Here is a 16055-nt window from a genome sequence, read left to right as displayed (position 1 = left end):
CATGGGCGTAGTGTTTCTTTTTTATACTTTACTGTATATTAAATGTATATTATTATTTCACGTAAGAAGTTTCTTTTGGTGCAAATGTTATTTCCTTGCTTATATTTACATTTTAAGATATTGTGATTTTTACATCAGTTTTTTTCGTCCTACAAAGGATTATAGTAACTCATCAATGTAAAATATTGTATTAAATTAGGGTCCGTTTTAAATCGATAGTGCGCGTTCTCTTAATATATAAAAGCGCTCGTTCTAAAAGCCTCTGCATTATCAATTTTTACTTTAACTTGCAATTTTCTTATCTTAATTTTGGCATTTATTAAAATAAAAATTACTCTCAATATCCCAAAAAATAATATTAAGTACTTACGCCTAACTTAACATAACCAAGCAAGATGAATTCATTCATTCAAGGGTGGAATAGTCCTTACAGAGGACTGATCACCCGTCTGGCATTGGCAGGCGTCCCCTCTATAAATAAGATGAATTCATTATGTACACGGGTTCAAAACTTTATCTTTTGAAAGTACGAACTTAGCAAACGTGTTTTTTTGTTAACTTGTTTTCCAAAACGAAAATTAAACCAGACCTTTAGGGACTCATAAATAAAAATGGCAAAATCATGGAACATATTGCAATGTTTTGTCACACTTTAACCAACAGCACCTTTTAAAATCTAGAGCGTGAAAAAACTGCATAACTATTCCGACGTAATAATGCTACGTTTATTAATAAAGCCCTTGGAGACTATTATTAGGATAACAAAGGCTGAGGCTGCATAGAGCGTTCCTTAACTTTACTAAGGCAAAAATAGTGTTAAAACGAGACAGATTTTTGCAGCACACAACTTTGTCTAGGTTTAACTTTTCCCCAAACTTTTTTGGAATTCCTGGAGCTTTTATCCAGGTTTTATACGGGCTTCCTAATGTAAAGTGGGTAATACTTGCAGATCATTGATATTTATTATTGTCCCCATAGCAAGCAACGTTACAAGTGTGTAGAAAGAGACTTCTTATGTGAAAACGACCAGTGAGATGTTATTGCTTGAAGAGTACTGTACACATTGTATTATAAAAAGGTATGAATCCTGGGGTATATCATGATATGATGAGGGATGTAATTTATCAAATATCGGGTTAACGAAATAAATAAGTCCATTTTTTGACACCTGATCCCTGTATATGTAGATTTTAGGTAAAGTAAAGTGACTTTTAAGTTAATCTGTCTTTTTGTACATCCTTTATTTTGCTTGGAAACTTGACACTGGGGATGTATGTTAACATAAACCAGTTAGTAAGTTGTGACATAGTAAACGTGTAGGGAATACGCTTTATTTCAACTTAGGAGGTTAGTGTAAGCTTACAAGGAAATAACGTGTCATTAGAATTAACGTAAATCTGTAATATTGTGTGGACGGGGTTCTTTGAATTGACAAATTAACGTAACTTAGTTGCCATTTTTGTTGTTTGAAAGCGAACACAATGGCCTCTGATGTAGCCCTCTAGGGATAATATCATCTCACTGAAAACTATTTTGTATTTTACATATATGTGTATTGCGGGGTTGAAGTTAAGCAATTTCATCACTTAAATGTCTATATTTCAGTAAAGAGTAATTAATAAGGAAAGTTAACGAAAATTGCTTAGTTTCATCTCTAAATCTGCCATTGCGTCATTCTGATATTAGTTTAGCATAGAATGGCAATACTAAAGCTTTTATTATTTTAAGATGGCAATAATGTAATTTAGTGTTGCCAGGTTACGAATTTCGACATTGGATTTTTTTTTTCTTTGATGGAATATCGATTATCCTTTAAAAGTACGTCTACGTTATAATAATTATCTTCCTTTGTCGACGATTCTATCGTATTTGTCACGTATTTATTCTGACAGTTAAACCTGACAACACTAACAAAAATACAGATAAAGAAAACTATATTTTAATCACTCATCTATGTAAATATTAAGAAATATAAACACTTATGTAGATTTAGTAGCTTTTAATTTAAATAAAAAGAAAAAATATGCCTTTTCTAATTATTGTAATTATTTAACTGGGGTTACTAGATTTAAAAGGATTTTTTAAAAAAAAAATCCACTGAATTTTGAAATATGGAGCAATATGTTTATAATCCATAAAAATTCGTGGACACAGAAGGATTGATTTTTTTCCTATATTTATTTTTTATTTATCAAAGACTGATCGATTGGTACCAAAACATTGTGTGTGTTTTGTTCTTTTGATTGCATTCAATTTTCAACCTTATTTGAATTGCGCTAGAGTCGTTCCTATCCGACATTTTTTTTTATTACTTTCCTACCTACTCTTTTATTTTGGTCTCCATTCTTGTATAATACTTAAAAACGTGATTAAGGAAATTTAAAATTAGATAAGGAAGTCTATTACAATAGCAATAGGGTTGGAATTTATATGCAATGAATAGAGAACGGCATGCGCTTTTATTGCGTTGTACGGCCGGGAACACACTGAAATATTGTCTTTTTTTCAAACACGCATGGTTTGATCACGTGACGCTTTCGACTTTGATGCATTTTTGACATGTTGACACGGACATGAGTTTCGACACTGATGTGGTTTAGCCAAGGATACAGTTTCGATATAGACTCAGTTTCAACACTGATGCGGTTAAAGCAAGTATGCAGTTTTGATACAGACACGGATGCGGTTGTGAACCGGGCGCGGTTTTGTAAACGTTTCTTGTGATGAAATGATCTATTAAGTAGACCTAAAACCGTACACATTAACCGTAGAATTTACAATCTACTGAGCCATGCTCTAACATTCTAATCGTATTAGGTTCTTTATCAAACTCGTGACGTTAAAAAATGCTGTACGAAGGGATGTCAAAATTTATACGTCACAAGAAATTTCAATAAACGACAACCGTGCGTTTTGAAATGGGCCTATTCGAGTGTCTTAAGTGCGTTACCCGATGCCGCAATAATTCATTACTAAATAATAATTACTTATATCGTGATAGTGTGAAAAAAGTCAGTCCTGAATGCAAATTCACATTTCGACATTTGTTTCACGTTATGTGACTTTGGAATAATATTTAAAAAAAAAATGGAAAAAAATATATCACACATTGTCTCATTTAGGTGTTACTCATACAAATTATTTAAAAATAAACTTTTTTTATCTAATCTAACGTTTCATTGTTTTTTCCCCAATGCTCTCGAACCTAGGTCACGCAAGAAAAGAAACAACTACCAAAGAAATAAATAGCTAGAACCAATGTCTTATAGAGTCTCGTAGTGTCTTAAAGATGTCTCTCAATACCTTCAAAGGTTAAATAAACACGTACGCGATCACTCGGTAAGATTGATACGTGATGTGAGTTTTAAATCACTTGCTTAAAAGTGAAGGAAAATCATCGTGAGGAAACCTGCAAACCTAAGAGTTCTCCATAATGTTCTCAATGGCGTGGGCAGTACACCAATACGCACTGGGCCAGCGTGCCATAGGCCACGTCCTAAATCCTTCTTGCTGTGGCATTGTAATGGTTTGATATGATGAGTAAATTAAAAGTACGAAGTTGTCTATGGTTTACTATTCGTTGAGCTAAAACAGACTTACACTAAATCTCTCCATTAAACCTCCAAAGTGCGTTCTAGCCATTTACTGAATCTAGTTAACATTGCATTGCTTATTCACAAGCGCAATCGACAATCTTTAAAGAAATTGTTTCTACGCATGCTTAACAAACGCGAAGTCACGGTATACACCTATGATTATTAGAATAAAAACAATTTAGATAAGAATAATATTATATTTTTCAAAACTATACAGTTTGTTTACTGAGTGAAATTAATTTACTATGTTCATTATCAAAATAAATTAACTAACTTATACTAATTAAAAATATAAATGAATAGAAAAGATTTTCAATAATAATATTTATAATTGTTATAACATTATCAATTGCAGCAAAATGTGAAATATTACAAACAATAGAAAAGCAATATATATTAAAGAATTAAGCAGAAAGAAAGACATGACCATTATTTAGTCGTTTCCCAGCGATGGCGGTCTGCCCGCTCGCGCTCGAGCACACGATAACGGATAGTACGGTCTGTATTCATATACTCGCCAGTGTCTGACACAGTTTGGACAACATCATCATGACCTGTCCCTGGGTAAACATAGAAGGCGGTACCTAATTCTTTGCATTGTGTGAAAATGACGAAGGCATAAATATCATTTTTTTCAATACACACGAGATAAGGACTTCGGCCTTATTATCGGAGGGACCGAGTCCCCGGCATGCACCTCGTACATTTTCTGATCTTTTAAAGCAATTAAATGTCATCTATTATAAAGGTGAAGGAAAACATCGTGATTAAAGCTGCATGCCTGAAAGATCTCCATAATGTTAGAGGCGTCTGAAATCTGCATTTTGTTTGGTTAGCATGGTGGAGTACGGCTCTAAAAGATGACCTGTGCCCTGTAGAGGGTCGGGCATGTGCTGATAATGATGAGAAAACACATGAGGCGGGCCCTGGGATCACTCGCCTAATTAAGATAAGATGATTGTCCGTTTATATTATATCCGCCACGAGATAATTATGTGTACTTATTATCAGTTCTTATCTCAATCTCTTATCTTTAGAGATAAGAGATTGAGAAGTAGACATTTTCTCTTTATATACTATAAGTAGTATATAATGAGAACTTATACTATTAGTAGTATATAATGAGAAAAAGAGAAAAATTGTAGATGTAATTATATCTTGGCGCGAATGTAGCCCCACTGGTCATAATAGACATTATTGTTTTTAAATATTAGGTATCTTTATAAAATGTCTAAAATATTTGTCTGTATAAAATACTGTATTGTCTATTTACACGAAAAATTTATATTAATATTGCGTCCTGTTCAGTCAGATCAATAAATTGGATACCGGAATCGCGGGCGTTCTTGCTATGTATCTGATTAGCCAGAAATACCATAAATCCCGTGATATTTGTTTAGAAGCCGCTATCACAATCACACAAACAATGATTCACAGTTAAATATGCACCCGAATATCAGATTACTTTATTTCATGAGTTATTGTACTTATGTAAATATGTACGTACGTCAATTTTGCCGTCACGTAAATAATTTCGAGTGTTTGATCATGCCAATTCCCTTGCCCTACATCACAAATATTATCTCAGAACATTTGAACTGTCTTCACGATTCGCTTTAAATTTTTAGTAATATTATATAGCTAATATTTTAACCGACTTCTATAATAATTTTAACCGACTTCCTCAGTAAGTTATCTTTAAGACGTGATTATGTTTACCAAATTATTCAAATTTGGTGATTACAATTTGGTTCCATTTTTTATGAGGATCTTGCGAAGACTGATGATATAGCCGGATTCTTCGTAAACAACAGCGTTAGATTGGAATGCCTTCATAAATGGCGATGGAATTTGTTATGCTCGGAGTGCCCCTAGGTGATAAAATCCGAAATGAAGAAAAGGGCAGGATACATATGGCAGGATGCATAGAACAAGTGAGATTTTTTTAAGGTCATATCGTCCGCGGCTGTTTTGTGAAAAAACAATTATACGTGTGTTTTTTTCATTATTGTCTGTATGTCTTTATCTTAGCCGCCATACATTTTGTAAGAGGGTTCTTACAGCAAGATTCTCGCAGAAAACTGCCCATCCTTGGTACGCCCATGGACGTTGTTGATCTGATAAGTGACGTTGCTTTTAAACATAATTACTACTAGTAGACGACAAACGAAAGTCGGTTTTTTCGTCTTAAATCCTAGGTATTACTATCTCATAATAGTAGATAATATTTATATCTTTAAGTACGATAAGATTATTTATCACAGGTGATTACTAAGGTACACAGTTCACACAAAATCACACTTGATATATTTTTTTTTGTTCTATAAAATCTATATATATATATTTTGTATAAGTCGAGTGAGATAAGGTTAAACCAGGGGTTCTCAACCTGGGCGCCATGAGGCGCCGAAGAAATTACATAGGTGCACCGCGACGCGCTCCTTCTGTACTTAAAAAAAATCCTGTTCAATTTATTCACACACGGCAGAAGTGTAACTTCTGAAGAGTAGCCAACGAGAGATTGAGGCGGATGTAGAGTATCAGAACTATTAGGATAAATGTAAGGTTTATTATTTAGTTTCCATGGTAACTACAATAGGTAAAAATATATATAATGTTTTCCATCTCACTCTGTCCTATACATTTATGTGTTCGTTTCTTTATCTAGATATTATTCGGTTTCCTTGGTAACATAAATAGGAAACAAAGTGTGTAATGTGTTCTATCTCATTCTCACGCCGGCTGAATCCTATACACTTATGTGATTGTGTCTCAATGGACTTATTTTTTCGTTACATCGAGTTTGAAATCACACTGATTCTAAAGAAGTTTCACTGCAAAAAATCAAAAATAATAATTTTGATGTGAAACATCTAAAGGAGAGTGTAATCTGATTGTTACCGTGGCGACGCATCGCAACGCTATATGATGGAATATATATAAATAAAATATAATAAATAATAATTAATATTAATATATATGTACTTTACGTAGTTGAATAGTCGCGATTTAAAAAAAAATATTAAATTTAAATATTTTTTAAATTTTATGTAGTTTTTTTATTAAAATTTAATAAACAGTCAATATTTTATGAAACAAATGTGTAATGCTTTATCTTATCAGTGCGCTATATCTGACTTCTGTCTTAATCTGTTCTTTTATGCATATAACTTATTTAAAACAATTTTAATGTGTAACATCTGACAGGCGTCCCGTGACGGCTCACACATTTTTTTTTATAGTTTTTGTGCAGCGGTGTTACGGCTTGTCGCACTTTGAAAAAAATGTGAAAATTGAAAATAACCAAGCTCAGCCATCCCATTGTAGGATAGTTTTATTTTTCCTAATTCATTTCACGAAAAAAAAAAGTTATTGCACGGACCGGATGCCTCGCCGAATTTCTTAACTTATAAATGCGCCGCAAGCTCAATAAGGTTGGGAACCCCTGGGTTCAACAATTATTAGTAGATTGAACATGATATATACAATGTTCAGAATTCTAGCATTAATACCAAGTCAAAGGATTTGTCTAAATTTTTAATTAGGTATAGGTAAGCACAGAAGTAAGAACATACAGAATCCGTGTACGCGACTAATATTGAAGCATTAAAAACCACGCGTGTGTTTCTCGAACAGGTGGTTAGTCACTTCATACCATTTAGCAGTTGGCAGTAATTATTTTTCCCTAAACGTTTAACATTAAAAAGGAAAAATGCGAAAAAGTTTGTGAGCTAGCAATACATATGTGGATACTCCACGTATGTGAGGCGAGACGTGCATACAATGATGATGATGATGATGATGGCTGAACGAGGGTTCTGGAAATTCTTAATTCTGTGCTAGAACGGAATAGCCTGAAATTTAGAAAATTTATATATATATATATATATATATATACATATTCGTATTCGCTAAAGGGATTCGCAGATAGTCTAAAACAGTAGCCTTAGTACAAGATTTGCTCGCTCGAGGGTTTGTTTTCGTATATCAAACTATATCGTCCAAGTAAAATGGACCTAATGACACTCGTTTTAGAGTCGCAAATTCTGCACTTTTGGTTTAACAGACGTTCTCTCAAAAGTTGGAGTTAAAGAGATGCACGCAAATTTGAGCTTTAATAAAATGCAATATGATCCGTTTTACTCCGATGTTCAAGTATTTCCATACTCGAAAACGACTACTCGATTGCGAGCTAGCGAATATTGTACTAAGGCTACAGTTTAGACCAATCAGCGCCTCCCTCCCCCCCGATGTCGTCAAGCCCTGGGGCTCCCATGGCGAGCTTTTTCGCTCGCCCCACTCCCCCGGTGACGCCGTAGCAACCCCTCAGGTGGTTATCGGCAAGTGTCCATCCGAAAATCGAATCAGTGCCAAGTAAATACACAATGACAGAGAAGCAAGTATCCCGAGGCGACGATCAAGTGGCCGATCATGACAGGGAACCCGATCTTGAAGAACTGCATGAAGGTGAACCGGTAGCCATGCTGTTCTGCGACTCCGGCGCACACCACGTTGGCGCTTGCACCGATCAGCGTCCCGTTACCTGGAATAGAAGTGAGAATTGACTTGAAGGTGGCTTAAAAGAAGTTAGGCATTTTTATTTTTTACGACAATACACACACCGCCATCTAGCCCCAAATTAAGCGACAGCTTGTGTTATGGGTACTATGACTGATGAATAATATACATAAATACTTATAATATACATGTGAATACCCAGACACTGGAAAACATGTTCATCACACAAACATTTCTCAGAAAGCAGGATTAGGCCCACTGCGCCAATCGGCCGTCAAATATTAATTTATAATATTAAGTTAATGTAATAACCTCATACCTCCAGATCTGTTCAGGCTGTAGACGATATAGCAGTATCATTATAATTACATTCATCAATTAAATTATTTTATAGCATAAAACATTGTATGTTTAGTCGAAATCTATGACATGCTTCAATCTTAATTTACACCAATTCATTTAATAATATTTTTCATTACTCATGCGGGATAATTAAGTAGTATCTTTGTACTCGCTGTTGCGGTTAAAAAAGGGCTGTTTGCCCATTTTAAAAAGACGCGTGAGTTTTTTTGTAAATGAAACCGTTATTTGAGTGCGACAAGTTTACTTGCGCGTGCGCAATTTATAATTAGCACACGCAAACTATCCTTGTCGCACGCAAAATGACTGTAAAAACTGCTAAAATTAAAATAAATAACAAAAAAAAACACAATCTAACTTTCAATATAAAAGAAGTGAGGTTGACATTGCAAAGTTTATAGTTTTATTAATATTAATTAATTTGCATTTATTGTTTGAAGTATATTTGTTTCTTTTTAAACTTTTCATCCGTTTGTTGGGACTTGGGAATTTGTGCCCACATATATCTCCACATTTGTAATAAAATATAGTATCTGCAACCCGTGCGATGTTGCCGAACTTATCGCACTTGTTGCACAATATACTATAATAACATCAGTCAATAAGCTTCGGATTAATCGGTGTGCTGCATAGAAATGGATAGATGGATGGATGGTTGGTTAGATGGATGGTGAGAGGGAGACCTTTAGATTACCTCCTAAACAAGCACCGAATGACAATGCCCATATAAGCGGAGTGATGGGCAGGTTGAGGGTTGGGTTGGAGCCCAGTGCGATCACAACTCGCACCATCATTGTGGTGAGCGGTATGTTGTCCACAAAAGCTGAGGTCACGCCTGATACCTGAAATGTTTACATTGATTATATTCTCTAATGTAGTTAAGCTTTTTGTGACAGAGGTTGAGGCATATCCGGCTTAAAACCTACGCCTCATGTTGATGGACACAGGGCGCAACTTTACAGGCCGTTTGTTACCTCGTATGTTATGCGTAGTATTGCTCTGGTTATAGGTTTTGTTGTGGTTTTCCACTTTCCATTTTCCACGTTTGGAAAAGAGCAACTGCTGAGTTTCTTGCCGGCTTCTTCTCGGTAGAATCTGCCTTCCGAACCGGTGGTAGAGTCACTACACACGGACAGACTTGACGTTTCAAAAGTGCTTGTATTAGGCCTTCTTGAAATAAATGAATTTTGAATTTTGAATTTTGAATTTTTCTATAAGGTGTAAATAAATAAATATATACAACGACAATACACACATCGCCATCTAGCCCAAAGTAAGCGTAGCTTGTGTTATGGGTACTAAGATGGCTGATGAATATTTTTATGAATAAAATACTCTAAAATACTTATAATATACAGATAAACACCAAGAGACTGAAATTCAAAAAAATCAAATTCAAGATTCATTTATTTCAAGTAGGCGTAATATAAGCACTTTTGATACGTCAAGTCTGTCTTTTTGTAGTGACGCTACCACCGTTTTGGGCGGCAGATTCTACCGAAGAGGAGCCGGAAAGAAACTCAGCAGTTCCTCTTTTCCAACAACAACTACCTATTTAGATTGAAGAATATTCATGCTCATCACATTTTCCAATTGTGGGAATAGAACCCAAGGCCTTGCACTCAGAAAGCAGGGTCGCTGTCCACCGCGCCAACCGGCTGTTAAAATTACTACTCGAATTACTACTACTAAAAATCGGATCGGACTACTCTCTTAGACAGTATTATTTTACTCTACGTTCAGGGCCGCGAAAATGGCAGGTATCTTTGCTTTGTCTAGTGTCAACCTAGTTCGGTAATTGGAGCAGCTTGTAGGGTGAGGTCTCCTAAAAGAAAGTTGATCTGTTACCAGAAGTGGCATAAAAATAATGAATGTGATTAATGATGAAAAGTTTCAGTAAGGTACTAACCAGAAGAAGAGAAGGAGAAGTGTTAGACCTTCTGGTTAGATTACTTACCGCAAGATTACTTACCCACAAAAGCAAAAGAATTGCTACAGCGAGTCGACCTCTCTCATCCACTTTGAGTATAATAGACTCAGTGAGACCTCCGATGAATGCTATCAGGCCAAGTTTTGAAAGTGCCTGTATAAGGAAATTCAATAGTTTAACTTTTGTATCAACATTTTTTGAAGGCAGATCAGAATACAGTCACGTCCCCTCCTCTTTCAACGGTTGTCGAGGCGACCAAGCAATATGAAGGAAGAACGGACAGTAGCGTCCTCTGTGCTACTACTACCATCTACTGTGATCACCAACCCGTCTGCACAGCGTGGTGATTATCGGCTAACCCTCCCGTTGAGAGAGTTCTTTAGTCCAGCAGTGGACTAAAGGCCTCTCTCAACGGGAGGCATCTCTCTCTCAACTCTCTCAACAGTTAAGCAAAAGCAATAATTTTTCCGATGTATACTTTTTATGGTTTGCAATGATTATATGGTTAAGTATACCAATGCTCTGACAAGTGATTTACTTTTTCCCGATGTCAAGATTTTTATTTTAGCTCACAATGAAATGTTTTAAAATGTCATTAATTGCAACGATAGTAAGAACCCAAAAAATAATTACTAGTGGAGCTTTCTGTAACAGGGTTCGTCCGGGAAAGTACTGCAGACACGCACACTTCTGCCGCCAAGCAAATTTCTGCGGCCACGCAACTTTCTGCCTACAAGCAAATTTCTGCCGCCACGCAACTTTCTGCCTACAAGCAAATTTCTGCCGCCACGCAAATTTCTGCCTACAAGCAAATTTCTGCCGCAACGCAAATTTCTGCCTACAAGCAAATTTCTGCCGCAACGCAAATTTCTGCTGCCAAGCAAATTTCTGCTGAGACGCATATTTCTGCCTACAAGCAAATTTCTGCCGCAACGCAAATTTCTGCTGCCAAGCAAATTTCTGCTGCCAAGCAAATTTCTGCCGCCATGCAGCATGGCTGTCAAGAGGGCATGGTGTACATAAAGCTTTACACCTAAGCTACGCCTTAGGTTGATGGATTTAGGACGTTTTCCTTGCATGCCCTGCGAAGTGTGGCTCTGTTCACACGCCATGGTTTTCGACTCACTATCAGCACGGCTAGCATGGGTAGGAGACAATTATATCCCCGGGGAAATTCCTCCTATTCCATGTTCCAGTGATTTAGCAGGTGGGCACGTTAGTTATATCCCTCGTCAGGGGACATAATCGGGGGATATAATTTTTATCTCCCGCCCATGCTAGCCCTGCAAGTAGCTTATCTGCTTGTTCCGTACTTCGATAAAGTTAAGGTAACGCTCGATTTACCTCCATCAATACGAAGAGGGCAGCAAAGAAGAGCAAAGTGGACCACTCGACCCTATGTAGTATTGGTTCGAGGTCCTCACGATCGGCCAACGTCAGCAGTAGAATCGCTCCCAACAGCGCCGTCCAGCCGAGAGATACACGATCTGTTGATAACGGATTTAATCAACAGAATGAATGACTGAATGAATGAATGAATGAATGAATGAATGAATGAATGAATGAATGAATGAATGAATGAATATTGCACACCACAAAAAGTACATAGAACAAAAAGAAAAGTATAACAAAACAACGTATACAATTTGGCGGCCGCTACATAGCGATTTCTTTTACAGAACAGTTACAGAAAAAAGTTAGGTGGTGCATACATACATATACCCATAAAATACATATTTCATTACTTACGAGTAAATATATACATATAATATATAAAAAAACAATATTTGTAACTAAAGACAAATAAATAAATAAATAACTACAATAATGAAAGAGAAGAATAATTGAAGCCAAAATTGAGACGAGAGACTTAAAGAGTTTTCTTAGTGAACTACCTATTGATAACAGGATGTGGGTAGTGGAACTGATAGCGCATTGGGCAGGAGCTCAACTTCCCTTTCGGGGGGCCCGAGTTTGTATCCCAGCACGCACCTCTAACTTTTCTTAAGTTATGTGCGTTTAAAGTAATTAAAATATCACTTGCTTCAACGTTAAAGGAAAACATCGTGAGTAAACCTGCATGCCTGAGACTCCTTCATAATGTTTTCAAAGGTGTGTAGAGTCCACCAATCCGCACTGGGCCAGCGTGGTGGACTACGGCCTTAGCCTCTTCTCATTGTGGGAGGGAGACCCGTACCCTGTAGTGGGCGGGTAATGGGTTTATATGACGAATTCAGTAATATGTGTTTCTCACACATATTTTTTAGAGGTTTCTAATGCCATGTCGAAAATAACACATTTTTTTGCGATAACATTGCAGACGCGGACTCTACGAGATACCAATATAAAACTTATAAGGGCTACAAAAAAATCTGCGATGGTATAACGGATAAAAAAGTCGGAAATTCTTTGGAGTATCTGCTAATACTATTACAGATCAAAACACATTCACAAGTTAAGAAACAATAACTTACTCAATTCAGGAATCGAATGTAAGAAGAAAACTGCAACAACAAAACTTATTGCAACTGTCGATTTCAGCAGTAACATTTTATCGCGGATTTTGTACTGAAAAAAGAAAACACAAAAAATAAAATCGTGAGCAATAATATTATGAAAATTTTCAGTGATTGGTTTTATGACTATGAATAGTGTGTGTATGCCCTAAATACAACAAACAATATTATCTATTCGACTGACGTAATATTATCTCTTCTAAAAAATTCTTGACAAAAAAGAACCGACTTTGTTATACAACTAAAAAGCGAGAAATAAATATTTTGCTAAACATTTTGAAGTCGGTGCCAAGTAAAATGTAGAAAGTTATTTTATATATATACTATACTTCGTATTCCTTTTTATAAAGTAACAGGAAATAACACCGGCCGACATCTCCAAATTTAATTATTAATAAGATTAACCAAACTTAGACTTCGATGTTTAAAATTCTAGTTTTTATTGACGTGACAACGTCTTATAAATTGGTTTGCCGGGTGACACTTCAAGAAACTGCGTTACGCTCCGCTCACGTTATGCGCTCACAATGAGAGCGAGTGAGAGGCACGCGTCCCTTCCACTCGGGCATGGTTAGCCCGCCTAAGAGCGAGAGAGACAGACATAAAAAGTGAAAGGCACGCGTCCCTTTGTAGTAAACGCTGTTTCATTGTACGCAAATGTATTGCAAGTTATTGTATGTATATTTGTATATAAATACGTATGTATGTGTAAAGGTAAAAATAAAATTTTGTTAATATGAAATTCAGTGCGAGATTCTTTGTATAAATTAATGTTTTAAATATAATTCTTTGTATAAATAAATGTTTTAAATTGTTACTATTATTTCATCCTTCTTCCTACTATACGAATGAATATTCACATTAAAATTATTTTACCACTCAAAGTCGTTGTCACGTAAAACTTTCGCCCGTATACCGACTTTACAGGCAACCAATTTTTTAATTTCATTATAATTTTATTTGATTATTTTTGAATTCTTTTTTATTTTTTTACATATAATGTTACCTTAATAATTAGTATGTAAAATATTTTTTAGACATATATTTTATACTTGTGTTTATTTTTGAATTATTATTATTTGTAAACCTGTAATAAGCTGAACATTCATGTAGCTCACAATGTACAAACTTGGACAAGAAAAAATGTATTAGCTCTCAATAAATAAATAGATACGTTGTGATTAACTTTTCAGCTATTTGTACCTGTATTCAACATTATGAATATATGATGATCTTATGTTACTTTTTATGTTATTTATGCCCGTGCCTCGCTTGACTTCCAACAACGTTTTCTTACGTTATTCTGAGATGTGGAAACAAGTTGCTTACTTTTTCCTTCAACTGCCTTAAAGTAGTCTGGAAGGTCTCCTTCGGGCAGACTCTTTTACTGCTCTCCTTGACCATGGTTGCCAATTGTGCTGTCAGTTTATTCATCTTCCTCTCGAGTCTTTCTCTCACTACCTGTTGGTCTCTACTCAGATGAGGTAGAGACTCTATCGCTCGTCGCCATATTGAAATTTGGTGGCGGAGATCTGAGAAATAAAATTATTATGATATGAAATTATTCCAGGTATAAATGAGACTTTGCTTATCTAAAATGTTAATTAATTATAAAATACAATTAATTATCATCATCATTCGCAGCCTATTAAAGTCTGTTTGGTGGACACAGGTCTCTTCTGTAAGAGATGGCTTTAGAGCAGAGAACCTCCACGCTGTCAATGTGGGTTTGTGGACTTAAACAACTATCGTCACAAGTTAGTGACAGACATCTTAGCGTGCTCTTCGAGGCTCGGGACTTGATACCACCAATTTCCTAACTTCGGGCTGGTGTTGAACATTCTTTAACTAAAATCTTATTAAATTTAAATATCTTTTGGACGTATTTTCATTGGTAGATAACTTGGATGGTCCAGAGAATGTTTGAATTCGAAATCCAAATTCAAAATTCTTTATTTCAAGAAGGTGTAGTTTAAAAGCACTTTTGAAACGTCATGTCAGTCAGTCTGTTTGTAATGTCTCTACCACCGGTTCGGAAGGCAGAGTCTTCCGAGAAGAGCCCGCAAAGTAAAATGGATCTTATTCGTGTTATTTATAGCGCAGATTTGCCTAAAATCTTTTAGTTCGGGCTTTTGGCAATACGTATGTATAACAAAAATCAGAAGTACAGGATTTGCTACTATAAAACGACGATATTAGGTTCATTTTACTTTGGCAATAGGTATAGAGTTTTATACTCGAAAACGTCTATAAATGAAAATGGTTCTACGAGATGCGAGTCTTATGTCATGCTTTTTAAACGTCTACCGCATTCAAAGGTAGAGCCGACAGCAAGCCGGTCGCGGCAGTTTGATTCGCACCGCGACACGCGAACGAGGTCATTTATAAAGATTTTGGATGGGATCCAAAAGTAGAACGCTAATAAAAGCACAATTCATTAAGACGATGGCGTAGCTGCGAAAAATTGAATGAATAGGTATTTGAAAAAACTATTGCCAGCGAGCAGAGCATGTCGAACGAACAAAATCATGCCAAAACGCCTGCGATCTTCCTTTTCTGATTATCCATTATTAATCATACAGGAGCCAAAATATACAAAATTATCCAACAAAGGGTGGCAAATCCGCTCAGTCCGTCAATTACTACTGTAAGAGTTGAGATAAACAAACTAACAGACACGCTATTGCTTAATATTAGTGCGTATAGGTATTTTTGTTGAACTCCCTAGTGCAGTGGTGAAATACGTTTAGCAGCAGACTTTTTTTACAGAGCTCTTCCGGAGAAGTACTCTCGCAATACTTATTTCTGCCGTTAAACAGCGAATTGTCGAAATGCTGTTCCGGTCTGAAGGTCGTGGTTGCCGGTGTATTACAGGCACATTGGGCTTAACACCTACACCTCGATTAATGGACAGGGCGGCATCACTGCGTGCAGTGGCGTTCACTTCATACATTCACAAAAGCACTGCCAACCCAAAAATTTATACATAACTCTTGTAAGAGCAGGATTTTTGCCGTTTAATGCAATTTTTCTGCTGTTTGCATACCCTGTGAAGTATTACTCTGTTTATAGTCAAAGGTTTTCTGGCCCACTTAATGGTTTTCACTTACCATTAAGTGGGCCAGCTAAAAAACC

At 36.0% G+C, this 16055-nt stretch overlaps 1 protein-coding gene across 1 annotated transcript in view; it reads right to left on the bottom strand.

Moving 5' to 3' along the window:
• Nucleotides 1-7483: 7483 nt before the first annotated feature.
• LOC120628220 (P protein-like) overlaps nt 7484-16055 on the bottom strand; it is a 30712-nt gene continuing 22140 nt past the window's right edge. Inside the window, exons 11-16 of the mRNA XM_039896479.1 lie at nt 14250-14452; nt 12879-12972; nt 11749-11891; nt 10447-10557; nt 9169-9316; nt 7484-8139 (exon numbers count right to left, since the gene is read on the bottom strand). Of these exons, the coding sequence (XP_039752413.1) occupies nt 7961-8139; nt 9169-9316; nt 10447-10557; nt 11749-11891; nt 12879-12972; nt 14250-14452 (878 nt within the window). The 3' untranslated portion in view covers nt 7484-7960. The remainder of the gene's footprint in view (nt 8140-9168; nt 9317-10446; nt 10558-11748; nt 11892-12878; nt 12973-14249; nt 14453-16055) is intronic.

The sequence above is a fragment of the Pararge aegeria genome, chromosome 12 (genome assembly GCF_905163445.1).
Source record: "Pararge aegeria chromosome 12, ilParAegt1.1, whole genome shotgun sequence".
NCBI lineage: Eukaryota > Metazoa > Arthropoda > Insecta > Lepidoptera > Nymphalidae > Pararge > Pararge aegeria.
Note: the sequence above shows the minus strand (reverse complement) of the source record. Positions and strands in the feature narration are given on the sequence as shown.